This window comes from Octodon degus, unplaced genomic scaffold (genome assembly GCF_000260255.1).
Source record: "Octodon degus isolate 3935 unplaced genomic scaffold, OctDeg1.0 scaffold00197, whole genome shotgun sequence".
Lineage (NCBI taxonomy): Eukaryota > Metazoa > Chordata > Mammalia > Rodentia > Octodontidae > Octodon > Octodon degus.
In genome coordinates this window covers 3257587-3276843 of record NW_004524773.1, presented here as the reverse complement: position 1 = coordinate 3276843, position 19257 = coordinate 3257587, and the positions used below count along the sequence as shown (strand labels likewise).

The 19257-nt window shown below is 51.5% G+C and overlaps 1 protein-coding gene across 1 annotated transcript; it reads left to right on the top strand.

Moving 5' to 3' along the window:
- The first annotated feature begins 2384 nt into the window (after nt 1–2384).
- Nucleotides 2385–18545, top strand: Cd177 (CD177 molecule). Its single transcript, XM_023704602.1, has 17 exons — nt 2385–2465; nt 2553–2693; nt 2895–3080; nt 3958–4080; nt 4293–4412; nt 7778–7918; nt 8163–8348; nt 9299–9421; nt 9630–9749; nt 10776–10916; nt 11081–11275; nt 12260–12382; nt 12577–12696; nt 15867–16007; nt 16615–16806; nt 16904–17038; nt 18136–18545. Exons 1-17 carry the CDS (start codon nt 2414–2416, stop codon nt 18381–18383), a joined length of 2487 nt encoding a protein of 828 aa, XP_023560370.1. The 5' UTR covers nt 2385–2413; the 3' UTR covers nt 18384–18545.
- The last annotated feature ends 712 nt before the right edge of the window (nt 18546–19257 follow it).

Sequence of the window (19257 nt, the reverse complement as noted above, 5' to 3'; positions counted from 1 at the left end):
AGCCCTGTGGTCCTCCACGTGTCACTCTGACCCTAAGTCATTAGAGTCACCTTGATGTCAACATCTCTTCTCAAACACAGACTGAGAAGTAACAGCAGTCATTTCTGCCCATGTTCCATTTATAACAACTAATCACAAGGAGAAATGTGGTACCACACTCCGGACAGGAAAGAGGGATCTTTGATGGATAGTTGTCTATGCCAAACTGTGTAGCTCTAGACAGCTTAGCCCCTGTGGGGTTTGGTGTCTTCACCAGTGAAACTGGGCTACTAATAGGGCCTTTTGTAGCTGTGGCTATTCTTTTTTTTTTTTTTTTTTTTTTTTTTTTTTGCGGTACTGGAGATTGAACTCAGGCCCTTGCACTTGCCAGGCAAGCCCTTATTCTACTGAGCCATCTACCTTGCTCAGTTATTCTTTTTTAATCTATCTGTCTGTCTGTCTGTCTGTCTGTCTGTCTGTCTGTCTCTATATCTATCTGTGCCAGTGCAGCATGCAGTATAGGGGTTGAACTTGGGTCCTTGTGCTTGCCAGGCAGGGGCTTATACCACTGAGCTATCTCCCTAGTCCCACTGCGGTTATTCTTGATAAATAGTTGGAGCAGGTCGTGGAGCACAGCAACGATCCATAATATTAACTACCTTTATCATTTGTTAGCAACCTACTTTGGCTCATATGTAGATCCTAGTATTCACCACCACCCAGGCAGTGGCCAACGCATCTACTTTAGAGAAGAGTGAACAGAGAAAGGTAGTCAATAACTCATTGCCCACAATCAAGAGTCTAGAGTAGGGCCTGAGAGTAAGCCCAGGAGAGTTAGATTTGTAGCTTCATAGACCCACCCGTCTCAGCCCGGGCAGTTGTCACATGAGATGTGCAGGACGCCCAAGAACGTTTCCTTAATGTGCCTTAGGCCTGTGCTGCCAGGCACAGCCAGCCCTGCTGCTCAGCTCTCCTGTCACTGTCACACACACCAGCCCAGCTGCCAACCTTTTCTGTCCCCCTTGCGTATGCTAAGCTCGAGCCAAACACAAGGAGTTTGCACCTGGCCGTCCCTCTGCCACCAATGCTCCTTCTGCAGTCCATCCACAGTGGCTTTGCAGTTTTCATTCTGCTTGTGACTCAGATGTCACCCTCTCAGGAAGGTCCTCCCTGATGCCCACCCACTCTGTCACTTACTGAATATCCTCTCTAGAGAGTGTAGGTAGTTTAGGCACCATGGGAGATAAGAAAAACATGTCCCTACCCGCCAAGACAAATATTAAATTTGCAAACACAAATAAGAATACAATGTACGCAGATGGCAGAAACGAACAGGTAGTTGCGAATTACATGGTCACTTCTCTTTCTCTTCGGCTCTTGTGGTAGCTCCTGCCACCCTGAATGCTTTTGTAATATCTGTATCTATATCCGGTGTCTGTTCTCTTTCTCTCGTCTCATGTCCCCCCAGGAAGATGGTCTGCATATATTTGGATGATAAATATAGAGGAACTTTGGGAACTGCTTGATGTACTTTTGGTAGCTTAAAATCAGATGTGCTGCGAGGATCTGTTGAAAAATAAGTCAACACTTGTAGACATTATTTTGTGAAAAGCCATTCTTCTGGTGTGTCACCTTTCCCATATCTTTGTGGCACAGACAATTTGCAGTGTCAGGGAGTAGCCTAGGCTTCATGGACATCAGGCTCCGCTAGCCCCTCCTTCCTATACCATACCTCCACTCCTTCCCAGGTGAAACTCCACAGGCCATGTGCGATGAGAAGAGAGAAGACAAGAGAAGGCTTAAAAATCCCAAAAAGGCAAATAAAAAAAGGCATTACAGGCAGGGGGTAAAAGAACCAGCGAGCCTGAGATGAACAGAGAGTAGGTCAGAGGGAACTAGCAAGAAGTCCCCGGGAGATGGCTCAGTGGAATAAGCGCTTCCCTGGCAAGTGCAAGGGCCTGAGTTCAATCCCCGGTTCTGCCAAAAGAAAAAAAAAAAGAAGTCCCTACACTTTGCACAGTGCACTAATAGGCAGATAGGGGGTAAAGGTTGGCTAGAATAAGCAGACACTGTCCTCCTGAATGACTCTCAGACAGCGTGGGGAAGGGGACCCACACAGCTGGGCACAGGAAGAAAGAGGCCTAGCGGTCTGAAAGAATAGGACCTCAGCACTCAAATACTCTTATTTCTAGTTTGGAGGGCATCTAGGGGCCCAGATGCCCCTACCTTAGGGGAGAGCACTGGAGCCGGGACTTCTGGGTCCAGATATCTCAAGCTTTCACACAGTAACCACTCAGGGGGTGGAGCCCTGCCTTTACTTGGAGGGGGCGGTCCATTACACACCCTTTCCCCAGGCTGCCCCGGCATTGTGAGGTATAAAGGGATGCATTTCCTGGTGAGAGGGTTTGTAGGGCACTTTTGTTACCAGCTGGACATGAGCCCTGCTCCACTGCTGGCCTTCCTGGGGGCCACCTTCTTGCTGCCTGGTGAGTGAAAATCCCAGCTGGGAAGAGTACTTCCCCGGAAGTCTAACAAGGAAAGGTGCTTAGATGAGTTTACTCTCCCTGTCCCAGGTGTGCAGGCGCTGAGCTGTAACCGGGGTGCTTTAGAGGGTGTAAGGAATGCATCAGAACTGCCCCTTGAGTGGACAACTTCCACGGAAACCTGTGAGATCGGCAAGGGTTGCCAAGAAACACTGGTGCTCATACGAAATGGTGAGAAGGGATCCTGCTGGGAAAGAGGTGTTGCCTGGGCTCAGTGCTTCCCACAGCATCCCTAGAGGATTCTAGAGGCCCCTCACCCAGTACAACCCTTCCAGTGCACAGTCCACTGACACAGGTCACCATGCCAATCCTGACCCTCTAAGATGTTGGAGCCCTGATTCCAACCTTGCCTGCCATCCTCTCTCCATCCAGGACCCCAGATTTCCTTGATTCTCACCAAGGGCTGCACTGAAGAAAAGGACCAGGAGCCCCGAATCACTGAGCACAGGGCAGGCCCCGGGCTCTCCATCATCTCCTACACCCGGGTGTGCCGCCACAGGGACTTCTGCAATGACTTGTCTGACACAGAACCTCTTGGGGGCCCGCCCTCTGCCACAGGTGCCAGCCAGGGAAGCTGGGGGAGGAGGAGAGGGGAGGGATGGCAAGAGGAAAGGGACCAGGCTGAGGGCATGGCTGAGCGCACAAGGGCCGTTGATTTACAGACATTGGCTTGCTGAGCCACGCCCTTGCTCGCTCCCTGGCCCGAGCCCTCACTCCACTGCTTGCTTCTCCCTCTTCCTGGGATCCTTCCTGGTCTGTCTCTTCTCGCCTCTTCCCCATTCACTCCTCTCTGCTCCCCCCATGCTGTCCACGTGCCCCTCAGGCCTCCCAGGACTGGCTTCTTCCAATATCCCTGAGCATAAAACTTACTTTTCTGATGTTAAATCTCCAGTCCAGACAGGATGTGAATCTTGCGTGGTCATTCCTCCTGTACTAGTGGGCTTGGCTCAATATGATATTACCACGGCTGCTTCTGTTTCTTGTGACATTTCTCCATCTTAGCCTGGCATTACCTAGCATTTGGGGCAATGCTTTATGTTTTTGTTCTCTGGAATATTCTGCAAACAGGACACCTGCAGGAGAAGCCAGGGCCTTCGCTTTCCCCAGAGCATCCTTTCCCTTCTGTCCAGGCTCTACAGACTGCTCTTCCCTTGCCTCCTGGGGTTCTCAGAGCTCTTCCTACTCTTGCCTGCCCGGGGTGTCATAATGGGTGTCCCATTTCCTCTGGCCCCTGCTCTCCTACTAACCACAAATTCCTAATTTCCTGCTTGAGAAGGGAAAAGGAGGCTTATGGGGCTGGAGACAGAACAGGTTGGACTTTTTGTTGTTGTGGTTCGTTCGTTCGTTTTCACCAGCATAAGCAGGTAGCAGGAAGGCACCTGCTTCAAATCCAGAGGCTTCTCTGGGCCCCTCACTCTGTCTGTCGCTTCTCTAGTCCCAGGGACCCTCAAGTGCCCGGTCTGCCTTTCTAAAGATGTCTGTTCAGAAAATGCCCCACAGCAGATCTGCCCGGCAGGATCCACTCACTGCTACGATGGAGTGCTCAGGCTCCGAGGAGGTAAGCCTGGACTCTGGGGTCCTGTGGGACGGCACGAAGAGCTCTAGCAACAGGGATGTGAGTGTCTTCAGGCTCACGTTAAACCGAGGGAGCAATGGGACTCAGAGGATGGTGGGCTGGACCCCCAGACATGAGCTTGACGCTGAGAACTGGGTGGGTGTTCCTGTTCCTGTAGGTCAACATCTCTGATTGCACCCCTGTCCTTTCCTCAGGGCGCATCATCACCAATCTGAGAGTGCAGGGCTGTATGCCCCAGCCAGGCTGCAACCTGCTTAACGGAACCCAGACAATTGGGCCCATAGATGTGAGTGAGAAGTGTGCTTCACGATCAGGTGAGTCCCCTGGGAAACCAAGGCCGTGCACTGCGCTGCAGCTTGGGGAAGCTGAGGCTGATGGGTATGGGATGTTGGAGAGCTTCCTATCAAATCCATCACACCTTAGTCATATAGATGGTTATAAATTGCTCCAGTACATGAAGACTGAGTCCCTGGATGACAAGGCAGTGTGGCCCATGATGTGTCCAGGTGAAGGACAGAAAATGGGAGTGTGGTGCAGAGGACAGATGTGTAGGACAGGATCCCACAGGTAGCATCTTAGATGATCCTGCAGCAAGTAGATTAGAGTGGGCTGTCTAGGTGCAGGTCAGGGGGCAGCAGGGGTCAATGTGCAAAGTGACTTCACGTGTGATTTCGAGTAGCCCTCAGGGCAGTCGCCTGCTGGTTGCCATGCTCAGAGTGACTGATTTCTGACACTTCTTTTTCTACACCCTGCTGCGTTTGGATAATCCCAGGTCTTCCACTTCTCCTGGCTACTCGCATTCTCTCTACCACTCTTATCCATCTCCACCCATAGTTCTGGAGCACCCCAGTGGCCTTGCCACACAGGAAAGAAAATCAGAGATAAAAATAAATGTGACTTTGTGGCTGTTTTGTTTTGTTTTTGGTCTGTTGGAGACTGGATTTCCTTATTCAGTTCAGGCTGGGCTTGAGCTTACTTCGTAGCCCAGCCTGGTCTCAAACTCACAAGGATCCTCCTGCTTCAGCCTCCCAGCTGGGAACACAGGCATGCCCTACCATGCCCAACATGGCTTTGGGTTTGACAGAGGGAAGAATTACGTAAACTCCCTGGGGACGGTTGGTCACTTTATGCAGCCAGGTTTTCACACTCCTGACAGTTGGAGACTGTCTTGGAGCATTTCACGTAGAAGCATCACAGGACAGAGTGAAGTCTAGAGGGGAAGTGAGTTGAGATGGAGGCGGGTGTTTCCCCAAGAACACTGTCCAACCCTCTCAGTGCCTCATCTCCGTGTCCCCCTCTATCGCTGTAATCCTAACAGCTTCAAGGAGAGAGTAGACGCGACCAGCAAGCACTCTGATTTGCTTTTCAATCTGTGTCCTTGGGGACGCTGTCTCCAGCGCCCATTGGTTGCTCCCCTACTATGGAGGACCCAGCGTGGCAATAGCTTTCCCAGGAGCAGCCTCGGAAATGGATTTGCTCCTTTGATCATGGATGTGCAGGTCATGGAATTCAGGCAGGAAATAGTGAGTCGGCAGAGGAGTCATCAGCTACCCCGTAGCAGTGGACTCTGTGGCACGCAGGTAGTAGGCACCCAGTAGAAGATGAGAGAAACACTCCCCTGCCTGAGTGGTAGATGTTAATTTGGAAACACCAATAAAAACACAGCGTGCACGCATGGCACAATCAAGTGTATGGCTGCGGTGACCCACGCGCTTCTCTTCCCGCTCTGCTGCTGTCCTAGCCCTCCGTCTCCCGCCTCTGCCTGCTCGCATACACATCTGCCTCTTGCCCCTGCAGTCACCCTTATTCCTCTCTCATGGCTACCACGGCGATGATTTGCGTGGACTTGGGGAGCTGACTGCCAATATGGGGAAGTTTGAGGAATGGGTTGAACCTCCAGTAGTGTAAAAATCAGATGTACAGGAGGATTCAACGACAAAAGTGAATACACACTTATGGGCATTTTTGTTTTGCAAAGCTAGTTTTCCAGTATTGCATTCATAGTATCCCTTAGCTTTACAAAATTTTCTTTTATTTTGAAGAGTAGAAACAAAAGCAAAAAAAAAAAAAAAAAAGCAAAAACAAATAGCAGAAACAGGGTAACATACAACAATACATATCTTACAGATTTTCAAAACAAGAACAGCTAATTCACACTGGTTGTTCTATTATCTATTTTTATCACGAAATCTGTTGTTCAGATTAACAGATATAGTGATGCAATACAGGACAAATAATTGAATGTTAACGCTTGCTTTCAGTTGAGGACTGATCAGGCCCACCATCTCCCAAATCGGTGAATGGCAATGGTTTAAATGAATGAGAAAAATCGTATGATTTCAGGGCTCCAGGAGGATCAAAAATCTTCTCACAGACTTTGAGATTTTCCCAGTTTTACACAAAAAACTTCTCTGAGCGGGCCCATGTTTATTAGCTTTTGAAATACAGGAAGCGGATACTGAAGAAAACGCCCTACTCCAAACAGGACTCGGGAATCCACTCAAGGACTTCTCCGAGTGATACATTTCAGTTTCAGAGAACTATGTTATCTCCAGGAAGGCCTTCACCTCAGGAGTGAGAAGTATTCAGCTACAGGCTTTGTCTAGCTCATCGAGGTTGGAGCCAGGTGTCCTTTGCGGTGGCCCTGTCCTGTCTTGTCCTTTGAGGCCTCATGGCTTCACCCACCATTAAGGACCTCAGTGGGCCCAGTGACTGTGAGTCCACTCCCCATCTCCAGACACGAGCCTAGGCCTTGGACAAACTCACAAGTAGACATGAAAAGGCAATTGGTTGACGGGAATCCTGCTCAGAGCCACTTCGTCATGGTCTCTGTCATTCTCGTATACCACCTCTCCAATATCTCTTTGGCAAAAAAAAAAATCTGCATTGTCCAGAGATACCTTAATTCTTCACAGATATTGGGCCTCCGTGACCTCTCCCTGCTCATATCAAATCTTGGCTCCAGCTCAGGAGGGACTCCATGGACTGTATTGTACTAGAAGGAGTGAGCTTGAGGGTCATGGAAAGGGGAATAAAAAGAGAGCCAGTAGACAGAGGAAAGATAGATAGAGAGGTAGACCAGTGGGAGACACGGCAGAGGCCAGGGAAGATAAATGGAGAAAAGCCACTGCAGACTGGACAGTGTCCTCAGAGCAGGGGACAGTTGGGATCCCCAGTGCCAGAAGGGTGCTATGATGTGAGGAAATTGCACCCCCCCACACACACTGAAATGGCATGGGGCACACAAAGCTGGGTCAAGGAAGAAAAGAGTAGGGGTATGGAAGCGTGGGCTCCCGGGGGTCAAGATAACTTCATTTCTACTTGTGAAGACACCCGAGGGTCCAGATTCCGGGTCTGAGGGAGAGGGCCTGGAGGCCTCAGGCTGAGACAGGATGAGTCACTGACATCTAAGCCTCTCAAGTTGTAGAGAGTGAGGCCTTGACCTTATCTGAGGGCTGGCTTTCCCCTGCAACCCCTATCCTGGGCTGCCTTCACATTGTGAGCACAAAAGGGGTGCGTTTCCTAGCAAGAGAGCCTCAAGGGCACTTCAAGCCAGGGCTGGACTTCTGGGAGTCATCTTCTTGCTGCCCTTTGCAAGAGGACTCCAGTCGAGAAGAAGCTTTCTCTGGAGGTCTAAGGAGGAAAGCTGCTCAGATGGACTTGCTTCCTTGTCTCACAGGTTTGCAGACGCTGGACTGCCAGTGGGGCTTCATAGAGACCGTGAGGAACATATCGGAGCTGCCCCTCAGGTGGACAGCTACTGACACAACCTGTGAGAGGGGCGAGGGTTGCCGAGAAACGCTGATGCTCGTAAAGAACGGTGAGTGGAGCCTTCTCTTTGCTAGGAGCTGTTGCATCTGACTGACACCTCCCCCGGCACCCAGTGAGGACTCTAGTGGTCCCTTCCACAGTCCCCAGAGCTAAAGCCCACCCTAAACAGGTGCAGCCTCGTTGGGGTACAGTCCCTTTGGATCTAGCATCTCCCTCCACTCACCATGTCAAACCTCCCTCTGGATCCCTGAAGCCCTGATTCCAACCCTGCCTGCCACCCTCTCTCCATCCAGGACCCCAAGTTTCCATAATCCTCACTAAGGGCTGCACTGAAGAAGAGGACCATGAGGCCCGAATCACTGAGCACAGGGCAGGCCCCGGGCTCTCCATCATCTCCTACAGCCAGGTGTGCCGCCACAGGGACTTCTGCAACGACCTGTCCACCACAGCCCCTCTTGGGGGCCCACCCTCTGCCACAGGTGTGGAGCAGGAATTCTGGAGGAGGAGGAGGAGAGGGCAGGGGTGGCAGGGGAAAGGGGACCAGGCTGAGGGGTTGGCTGGGTGCACAAGGGCTGTTTCCAGGCCTCCTCTTGCTGAACAGCAGCAGCCTCGCCAGCTTACAGCTTACATCCTGCTCTGGCTGCTTCCTCGCCACTTTCTTCCCGAGATCCTTCCTCGTCTGCCACTTGCCATCTCTTCCTCACTGCCTCCTCCCCACCTCCCATGGTGCTGCCCACATGTGCCTCAGTTCTCCCCTGACCAGCCTCATCCCACATCCCTGGGCACCAAACTTGCTTGGTTTTTCTGCTACTAAAGCCCGAGTCAGCCTCTGGTCACCATCTTCATCTGGACATTCTGCACACTCCTTCTTCCTGAACTGCGGGGTTTGCTTCCGTAATAGCTCATGGAGGGTGTTTCTCCTTCCTCTTCCTAAAGGCTCTGGCCTGTAATGTTCCTCTGTCCCAACACAGGGTTACATAGAGTTTGGGACACTTTTGTGCTTTCCTCTTCTGGAGTATTTTGTGAACAGGGCGCCCTATCTATATTAATCGCTTAGCAGGACTCACGGTGGGGGAGGAGCCAGTGGTTTCTTCCAGGGCAACTTCTCCCTTCCTTGGCCAAGGCTGCATGGGTCCAGCCTCACAAGACCCCTTCCCTCTGCCGCCTGGCTTCCCAGCACCGCTCCTGCGCCCAGCCCCAGGTGTCCCTCGGGAGCCCACACCCGCTTCTGGCTGTACTCTCTCCCTAGTCATACATCCCTAATTCTCTGCAGCTGGACCTGCATGAGAAGCAGTATAGTGGAACATGAATGCGAGGGGGTGGGGGCCGAGCAGATGGCATTATCTGAACCAGAATAGCCAAGGAAGGGGGAAGCACCTGCTCCAGATCCAGAGCCTTCTCCATGCCCCTCACTCTGTCCCTTCTCTAGTCCCAGGGACCCTGCTGTGCCCGCTCTGCTCGTCTAAAGATGGCTGTCCAGAAAACCCACCACAACAGATCTGCCCAGCAGGATATACGCACTGCTACAACGGAGTGCTCAAGCTCAGGGGAGGTAACCCTGGACACTGGGCTCCTGTGGGGACAGGAACGGGACCACTGGGAAGTGAGAGTGGAGTCCCTGTGTAGTAAGGGTAAACTGAGGGAGGACACAGGACTCGGAGGAGGGTGGGCCTAGCTTCCCAGAATTGGCCTTCCCTCTGAGAGTTGGATGACCCACTAGGTCAGCATCTCTGTCTGCTCCCCTGGCCTTCTTTTCTCAGAGGGCATTGCCACCATCCTGAGCGTGCAGGGCTGTCTGCCCCAGCCAGGCTGCAACCTGCTCAATGGGACCCAGAAAATCGGGTCCATGGATGTGAGTGAGAACTGCAATCCTAAGTCAGGTGAGTTCTACAGAAGAAAAACAGGCTGTGGGCTGCACCGCAGGGTTGGAGAAGACGTTGCTTCACAGTATGGAACTTGCCAAAGCCAGCGGCCCCGGCTAAGGCAGATGTCTGTTTCTCATTCAGGCACTTGCACAGTGACGGTCCCCTGGGTTTCAGGGCCGTGAGCTGTCAGAAGGGGTCTGTGTGAAGGAGGGAGAGGGAGGAAGTGGGGCCCAGGGGACTCATCTACAGGACGGGGTCTCACTGGTAGCACTTTAAGTGATCCTGCACCAACTAAATTAGAGTGGCTTGTCCATGCTCAGAGAAGGGGAATGGGAAAGTCGGGGGTGTGCAGCAGCTTTGAATGTGACTTTGTGCAGCTGTCATCGCAGACCCATTCACCTGCTGTAATACTGAGTGATCGCTTCTATTCTCCGCCCACTTGCCTTGGCCACTCCCTTTGCTCTGCCATCCTCTTTCATCCCTAAAGTCCTGGAGCACCCCCAATAGCCTTGCTATACACGAAAGAAAGAGAAACAATGGATGGGACTTTAGGGTTGACATGGAAGGGGAATTACACGGAGACTCTGGGTGAGAAGTCCCCACTTACCTACCTCATGGGGCCAGACTGGCACACAGCTGACAGCTGGAGTGTCAGGGTAGCTCCAAAGAAGGCTTGCAAGATAGTGAGGTCAGGGCAGAGAATGAAGACAAAAGGGGGTGCCGGCTTCCATGGTCTTCCCTCTCCGGGACCCAGTTCCCTCATCTGTCTGTGTCCTAATCCTTAGAGCTTCTGTGACAGAGCAGAATGAGATACGCAAGCTCTCACACTTGGTGTTTCAGTCTGTTTCCCTGGCGAGTGCGGAACACGGAGGACACGAGCCGGAGTCACTCACATCTGGGTCTCTGGCCTCCTGCACCTACAGGCTGGCTCAGAGCAGTCAGCTTGTGGCTCCCTGTGAAGGAGCAGCTGACCTGGCCGCAGAGTTCCCAAGAGATCGGGTACAGAAACCTGCTCCACTGTATTTGCTGTTTGCATCCTAGATGTGCAGCCCTTGGAGTGCAAGAGGGGAGCACTAGAAACCATAAGAGATGTGTCAACTCTTCCACTATACTGGACAACCGGCTGGGAGATCTGTGCCATCGGCGAGGGGTGTCAAGAGACAGTGGTTCTCATCGTGAATGGTGAGAAGGGCTGCTGAAGCGCCACGCTCTGCCCCTGCAGCACTTGGTGGGCCCAGTCTGCGGCTTTCCAGCATCTCATCCACTGCATGATACCAAAATTCTCTGTAGGATCTAGAGCTCTGAGCGCCACCCAAACCTGAACCTGCCTCTGTGTTTCCATCCAGGAGCCCAAGTAGATGTGGTGCTCACCAAGGGCTGCACTAAGGCAGAGGACCAAGAGCCGCGAGTCACCTGGCACAGGACAGGCCCTGGGCTATCTGTTGTCTCCTACACCCACGTGTGCCGCCACAGGGACTTCTGCAATGACCTGTCCACCACAGAGACTTTCTGGACCATGCCTCCTTCTACAGGTGCTAGAGGTAGGCAGGACAGGAAGACAGGGAGTGGCACAGCGAGAGGAAGGCCAAGGCTGAGGGGTTGAAGTGAGGGGTCACCATTCACTATGAGAATAACATGGGCTAGTTATTCTCTCTCTCTCTCTCTCTCTCTCTCTCTCTCTCTCTCTCTCTCTCTCTATGGTAATGGGAATTGAACTTATGACCTCTGCTTTGCTGGGCAGGCACTGTGCTACTGAGCTATCGCCCCAGCCCGGCAGACACTCTCTTGTTGCATAGTAGCTCTGCTAGCCCACTAGCTGCACCCCTTTCTGATCCCGATTGCTCCCTTGGCTGCTTTTTCTCAGGCTCCTTCCCTGTTCCATTAGTCTTCACTCACACTCCCTCCCACCCACTGCTGTACCCACACTCCCCTCAGTCCTCTCTGTCCAACTTTCCCCAACAGTTCTGGAGCTCCCAATTCCAACTCTGGCCATGATACTAACATGCTCTTTCTGCACAGTCCTTCCTATACTGTTAGGTCCAGTCCAGTAACACCTCATAGGAACTGTTTCTATTTCCTCTTCTGAAAGGAAACTGGACTGTGACATTTTCTTTTCCAATCTGTTAGAGTTTGGGGCAATGTTTTGTTTTTAGCCTGTGGAATGTTTTGTGAAGAGAACATCTTATCTACCTTGACTACTTAGTAAACTTGTGGGGGAGCCGGTGGTTTCTTCCAGGGCATCCTCTGCTACCCTTTGCCAAAGCTCTCTGGATCCAACCTCAGGAGACCCCTCTTCCACTGTTTCCGGGTTTTCTGAGCACCGCTCTTGCGCTCAGCCCGGCTAGTCACACGTGCCTAGGTCCCTGCAGCTGGACCTGCATGAGTGAGCTCCAGTAGCGCATGTGTGAGGGGGGTGGGTGGCAACTGAGCAGGTTGGTGATTTGGACCAGCCTGGCCTGGTGGGAGGCAAGCATGTGATCCTAATCAGAGCCTTCTCGGTGCCCCTCACTCTGACCCCTCACCAGTCCCAGGGACCCTGCTGTGCCCGCTCTGCTTGTCCAAAGATGACTGTCCAGAAAACCCACCACAACAGATCTGTCCAGCAGGATATACGCACTGCTACAATGGAGTGGTCAGGCTCAGAGAAGGTAACCCTGGACACAGGTCCTATGGGGTCAGGAACGGGATCACTGGGAAGTGAGAGTAGAGTCCCTGTGTAGTAAGGGTAACTGAGGGAGGGATAGGACTCAAAGGAGGGTGGGCTTCCCGGAATTGGTCTTCCCTCTAAGAACTGGATGATCCACCAGGTCAGCATCCCTGTTTCCCTGGCCTTCTTTTGCAGAGAGGCTTGCCACCAACCTAAGAGTGCAGGGCTGTCTGCCCCAGTCAGGCTGCAACCTGCTCAATGGGACCCAGATAGTCGGGTCTGTGAATTTGAGTGAGGACTGTGAGTCTAAAACAGGTGAGTTCTACACGGGAGAATCGGACTGTGGCTGTAGGGAAGATGATGCTTGTCACTAGACACCAAAAGACCTCATACCCGTGTCACAACCTCAGGTAATATAGATGCTTATTGCTGGCTTAACAGCACAGAAGGAAAGTGCCTGGATCGGCTCAGTGAGTGTTTTCTTGCTGTGTAGCCCAAGGCAGTCTTGGGATAAGTACCCTGGACAGAGGGGTGAAGTAAGATTGCACTGGGTCCCACAGTCACCAATGAAGCCCTCCAATTAGTCAGATCCTCCCCTGCCTCAAGTGCTCCTGGGAAGGTTTGGGAGACACCAAGGCTCAGAGCTGTGACATAGGAGACCATGTGGCTTGGAAGAAAATCACAATATCCCAGGGCTTCACCAAGATGTGGACCACGGCCTGTAGACCATGCCTTAAAGATGAGCAGTGGTTTTCTGGTAGGAGAAGAAAAGCTCATTGACAGGGAACTACCAGTGCAAAGGCCTGAAGTTGAGGTCAGGCCACTGGTTCCAAGGAGTGTTCCTCACCTATGTGTGACATTGGCCCAACAGGATGGTCTGGGACTGGGCTGTGGTATTTCTGGGATTGAGGGTGATTACAAGTTTTCCCAGCAGTCCACAAGGGGGTGGAGGAGGAAGGAAGAGCTACCCCATGCAGAACAACCCACAGGGGCCAGGCAAAGGAGTGAAAAAGCCACGTGGTGTGTGGGAATGGATATTGGTCCAGAATAATGGACCAGGGAGGGTGAGATTGATTTTGTCACGCACTTGCAAAGCCAGGCTGAGGGGGTGAACATCTCCCAAAGGCGGGGCAATGGAAGTCTGGTGGAGGGACAGAGTCTAGGACCTTTTCTTTCTTGCTGTTTAATGTTGGTTCTAAGAGTCAGGCCCTCATCTCTGAGACAAGGCAATGATCATTACCTACAAGGCATTTTAGAAACACACAGCACACACAAAACAACAAACATAAGCAGCCTAAGTTCACATCGTACTATGCCTCATACACACTGCACATCACATACCACATGTATGCCTCATAAAACACACATATGCTTTAAACCTCATAAATCCCACACAGAGCACTCGATGCATAATACACAAGACATAAACTACATACCGCATACACCATACACAAGCAAAACACAGATATGCAGAATACCCACCATGCCAAACACACATAACACATTGCTTACACGCCACACAGACTGTATCATTACACACATACACCACTCATGCACCCCTCACACACCACACCAGCTTCCACACGACTGTATACACAAACCATGTACATGTCACACAAAGCACAACGACTGTGCTAAAAATAAATGTCCTTAGTATACATCAATATTCTATTAGCTTTCAGTATTGAAGCCATACCTTAGAGAACTCTTTGCATTCACTGGCTAAGTTCAGCTCACCAGGTTAACAAATATTCAGTGGGCACCAGCAAAACAGGCATTAGAACCTTGGAATACAGAGAGACGTCAGGGAATAGGAGCAAGAGAGAAGACCATTCACTTCATGATGACATAAGGGCTCCCCAAGGCACATGGGTGGGAGAGGTCTAAGTACCAAACACAAACTGCCCCATGTGGGCCACAAGAGCACCCCAATTTGAAGGTGAACTAAGGAGTTGGGATATATGAGCTTTTGCACACCCCCTAAGACATTGGACACTGGTTTCTGTGAAGAAAGCCAGAACACAGCGGTTAAGAACCTAGGGTCTGAATCAGAGAGATGAGGGCTCCTGCCCCTGCTCCGCCAGTGAACCAGCTTTTGAGTCTCAGGATCAGCTGAGTGTTAGACACCTCATCGTTTTTATTATTTACAAAGCTTGTAGCACTGGGGGTGCAGAGCGGATTGTTCTAGACACTCAAGGAGGGGAATGTATGCAGAGGTCCTGAGGTGGAAGTCACTGCTCCGACCCTTCCTTCCTTCTCACCGGAGCGCTCACTAGTTCTTCAGTAGGCCACTCAAGGCCTTGATTCTCCTGCAGTGCGGGCTACTGCCACGCCCCCTTGTGCACAGTCTGAGCTCTTCAGCCACAGCTTCCCAGACCCCTTTCCTCTGAGCAGCACTCAATCCCCCTGGAAGGCCCTATTCTCCACTTGTTCCCTGATGCTGTGCTGCATCCCTAGCCCCAAAGACAGCATAGATGGAGCTCTGAGCAAGAGAGAGTAGAGCACGTGAATGGTGAGGCCGGGGCTGGGGGATTTTATACTGAGTGGCTTGGGGGATTTATAGGAACCTTTCGAGCAGAGGACCTGCTGGCTGATTTTGCTTTAAAGAGGATCTCTGGCTGCTGGTTAAGAAACAGGACGAGGGATAACAGAGTGGCTTAGAGGGGGACAAGGAGACTACCGAGGGGGCAAGGGAGAGCCCCTGAGGTCTTGGACCTGGAAGGAAGCAGGTAGATACGGTGGCAAATAGTCTGGTTCTGATATTTTGCAGCACATACCCACAGGATTTCCTGACGGATGCAACATGGTGTGAGCGGAAAAACTGTCGAGAATGAATGTAATATTTCTGTTTGAGCAACTGGAGGAAAGGAGCTGCTATTGACCAAGATGGGGAAGAAGAAAGTAGGGGTGGGGCAAGGAGAGCAAAGATCAGGCTTTAGGAGAAGGGGAAGCAGAGTCGGAATTTTGTCACGCGTTTAGGTTAAAAATGAATAGCCCTCTAGTTTTACATACTTCCCTAGGGGATGCGTGGAGGCTTTGGATTATTGGTATCACTGTTTTCAGATTTCCTACGATCTCATTAGGGGTGGGTCATCCTGTCCCACCCACTAAGACAAAGACTATATATAGATTATTGATCACAGTTGATGATGTCACCCGTACCCTTGCTACCATTACACCAATATTACTAAGAGACTATACTTGCAATATTATCATTACTTACTATTTGGTACGGAGAAGCTGCTTTCCTGGAAGGCCCATGAGAAATGGCCCCTGCTTGTGCGCAGGAGGAAAGAAGGTGAACAGGATTGGGACGCAGAAGCTGCGACTTCTGCATTCCTTCTAAATGTGAGAGTGAGGCGCTCCACAGCCAGGTAACACGGAGCGTGATTCGCAGTGTGATCGCGTTCCCTGGCCTGGGTCCTGGAGGCAACTCTGTGGCGGATTCCCTGGCTCCCGAAGACTCTGAGGATTTTCTCTCCCAGGTATTGTGACCTGTCATCGGGGGAGCATGTTGAAGATAAAGAGAAACTTGGCTGAAGAACCGGTGGAATGGGAGGCAAATTCACAGCAGGTCTGCAATCCTGGGGAGGTGTGTCAGGAGACGCTGCTGCTCATAGACCCAGGTGCGTGGGTGGAAAGAGGGCGGCGCCCCCGGACTGCGCCCTGAACTCCCTGCCCATTTCTCCTTACGTCTAGAGATCTCAATCCAGCTCCATCCTTCCCTGCCACTTGATTTCCTCTAATGCAAAGTGGGGGCAAAGCATTTGCGATGATAGTGCCTCCGTTGCTGGGTGGGGGTGAGGGTCTACTTGGGTAGCTTTGCAAAGAAGTCCCCACAGTGCTGGGTCCTCGGGGCCCTTGGGATCTGGTCCTTTTGGAAAACGGCTTCTGGGCCCCAGTTTAGGTACTGTGGAGCCTGTTGTGCTCCCTGATGGAAGCTTTGTATGCTAGTGGGGACGTGGGAAGAAAGACAGACCAAAAGGAGTCAACAATGCGAACGCAGATAAGAGCCCAGAAGAGGGAAAAGAAGACAGGAAAGGGGAAGGGCAAGAGCTGCGAGTGCACAGCAGGTGCTCCGGGAAGGCTCAGCGAGCTAAAGTATTTCAGGAAGCTCTAAGAAGCGGCAGGGCAGGGGGAGCATCGCGGGTGCAAGCCCTTGGCTCTAAAGCCCCAGCTGGCCTCAGAGCTTCCCCTCCATGAGCCCAGCTTTCTTTCACTCTTTCATCCCAGCCCCAGGGCAGAAATCGCTACTTTTGGGGAGCAAAGGCTGCAGTTATCCCAGCACACAGAGTGCTCCAGCTGTCTCCACTTACTCGAACTTCCCTGGAATACTGGTCGCCTCCTACGCCCAGTTCTGCTCCTCCAACCTGTGCAACACTGCCAGCGACACCAGCGTCCTGCTGAGCTCCCTCTCCAGGCCAGGTAAATGGGAGAAGAAGAAACACAGTCACTTGGGGCTCAAGCAGTTGTTTTCAGCTGTGAGTAGAGATGAACACCCAACCTCCTCTCTGTCTCCCAGCTGCCCCTGTCCTAGGAGAACTGCAGTGCCCCGTCTGTGTGCAGTTCGGGGGGTCCTGCGCACATGATTCCACCCAAATCACCTGCCCTAACGAAACGACTCACTGCTACAAAGGAGACATTGATACTCGTGGAGGTGAGTGGATCCCAGGGACCAGGGGGATGGAATCCAGGACCATATCATGGGAGAGGAATGTGTCTAGGGACCTGAACATACCATTAAGAAAGAAAAGTTAGTGTCTTCGCTTCTACATCTGAGGAAGGAGGGCCTGGATTTAGACTCCTAGGTCTGAAGATGAGGTTAAGGGTCTGGGTTCTTGGGTGTGAAAGAGGTCAGATAGGTATTTGACCTCCTAGGTCTGAGGGAGGAGAAGCTAGAGGACAGGAATTCTGTATCTGCTGAAGGAAGTTCTGGGGCCTGGACCTGTGGTTCTGAAAGAGGAGAGTCAGGAGCTTTAATTCCTGAGTCTGAGGGATGAAGGGCTGCAGCCTGGGCTTCTAGTTATGGGATGAGGCCTGTACCCCTGGGTCTGAGGGAGAAGGGGTTTGAGATCTGAATCCCTACGTCTGAGGGAGGAAGGGTTGAGCCCTGGACTCTTCTATCTGAGGCAAGACAGGATCAGGCCTAATCCCCTGTGTCTGAGGAAAGAGAAACTATAGCCTGGACCTGTGGGCCTCAAAGAAAATGAACGGAGGCTGGACACCTGGCTTTGAGGAAAGAAGGACTGGTGACTGGAAGTGTGGGTTGAGGTAGTGGGGTAGGGACCTGAACACCTGGTCCTCAAGGAATAGAGGCTACATTATAGATCCCTAGTTCATGGCTGGGACTTAGGTCCTTTGGTATGAGCTAAGAGGTGCCATCCTTGGCTTCTAGGTCTGAAGGAGTAATACAGGAGTCAGGACTCCTGGGTCTGAAGAAGAAAGGGATAGGGCTTTGACCCCAGTTCTGAAAGAAGGTTGGGAGCTTGGGCCCCTGGGGCTCAAGTATGAGGGGCTGGCACCAGGACTCCTGTTCTTAGGCAGAAGAGTTCATGCTTGAACTCCTAGATGAGAGGAGGAAGAAGCCAGAGCCTAGAACACTGAATCTGAGGGATCAGGTTCAGGGCCCTGTGCTCTTGGTTTGAGAGAGGAAAAGCTGGGGCTTGGACTTCTGTGTCTCAGGTAGGAGGGCTAGGGGTTGGATGCCTGAGTCGGAGGATTTAGGTGTCTTCCATCACTGTCTTCACCATTTAGGTGGGATCTCTGCCACATTCAGCATTCAAGGCTGCATGCCTGAGAGTTCCAGATCCTTGTTGAAAAATGTCCAGAAGATTGGGATCTTCTCTGTGAAAGAATACATTGGGGAGAAGACGAAAGACACTATTGTAATAACACATAGTGGTGCCCATGCCCCCTACCTGGCTTGGATAGTGTACCTGGGGCCATTTATAGCTCTTTGGTATGGAGGCTTTCTCCTCTATGCTAAATCCATTTTTCCATGATCCTTAGTCCCTGCTGAGTACCTAAACACTGTAACTGAAGAACCTTATGGACTGGGACACCAAATTATTTTCCCACCCATGAATTATCATGTCTCCACACCCCTACGTACTCTGTCACCTGATAATAACACATAGGAAAGCTTGGGAGCAGCTGAACTTGTCTCTATGGAAAAAAGGAAACATTCAAGTACTGGTAATAAAGACTTTGTCCTTTCTCCTAATACTCAGATTTCTGTACATAAGGGGAAGGCAGGACATGACGTAGAAAAGGAGTTCAATGAGAGAATCTCCATCCAAGGCCTGCTGTTCAATGGCTGGTCCACATCTTCGTTCCAGCCTGGATGATAGAAGAACCTTCAGGGTAATGTAGGCCCAAGTATTTCAGCATGGCCACACCATGGGAGACGAAGGTGCACCATGACCATGAACTTCTTCCTTATTGTTCAGGCTCTCAGTGCAAACAAGGGGCTCACCTCAGCTGAGTAACTGGAAGATGGGTTAGTCAGAGGATAATGGATGTAAAAGAATGAGAACGGTCAAGAGCAAAGGGGTTACCACAGTGTCCCAGGCCTTTTACTGTTGTGTCTTTGTTGCCATCATAGACCTGAAAAGGTGAAGAGAAGGAGCCGCTGCTGGGAGGGAGGATGCTTTAGAAATAGATGCCTCATGGGACCTCTGATCTCAGGCTCAAACATGCAACCAGCTTGTGACACTATGGGGAGGAAGCTGGGGAATGAATATTCAAGTGTCACTTGATGTCCTCCTTCTGGTCTCTTCTTGGGGCTCCCTATTGGCTGAACCCAGCTGGAAGATACAAACTAGGATGTCTAGCTGCGGTAGTCCCCATAGGGCAGCCAAACACAGCACAGGGACG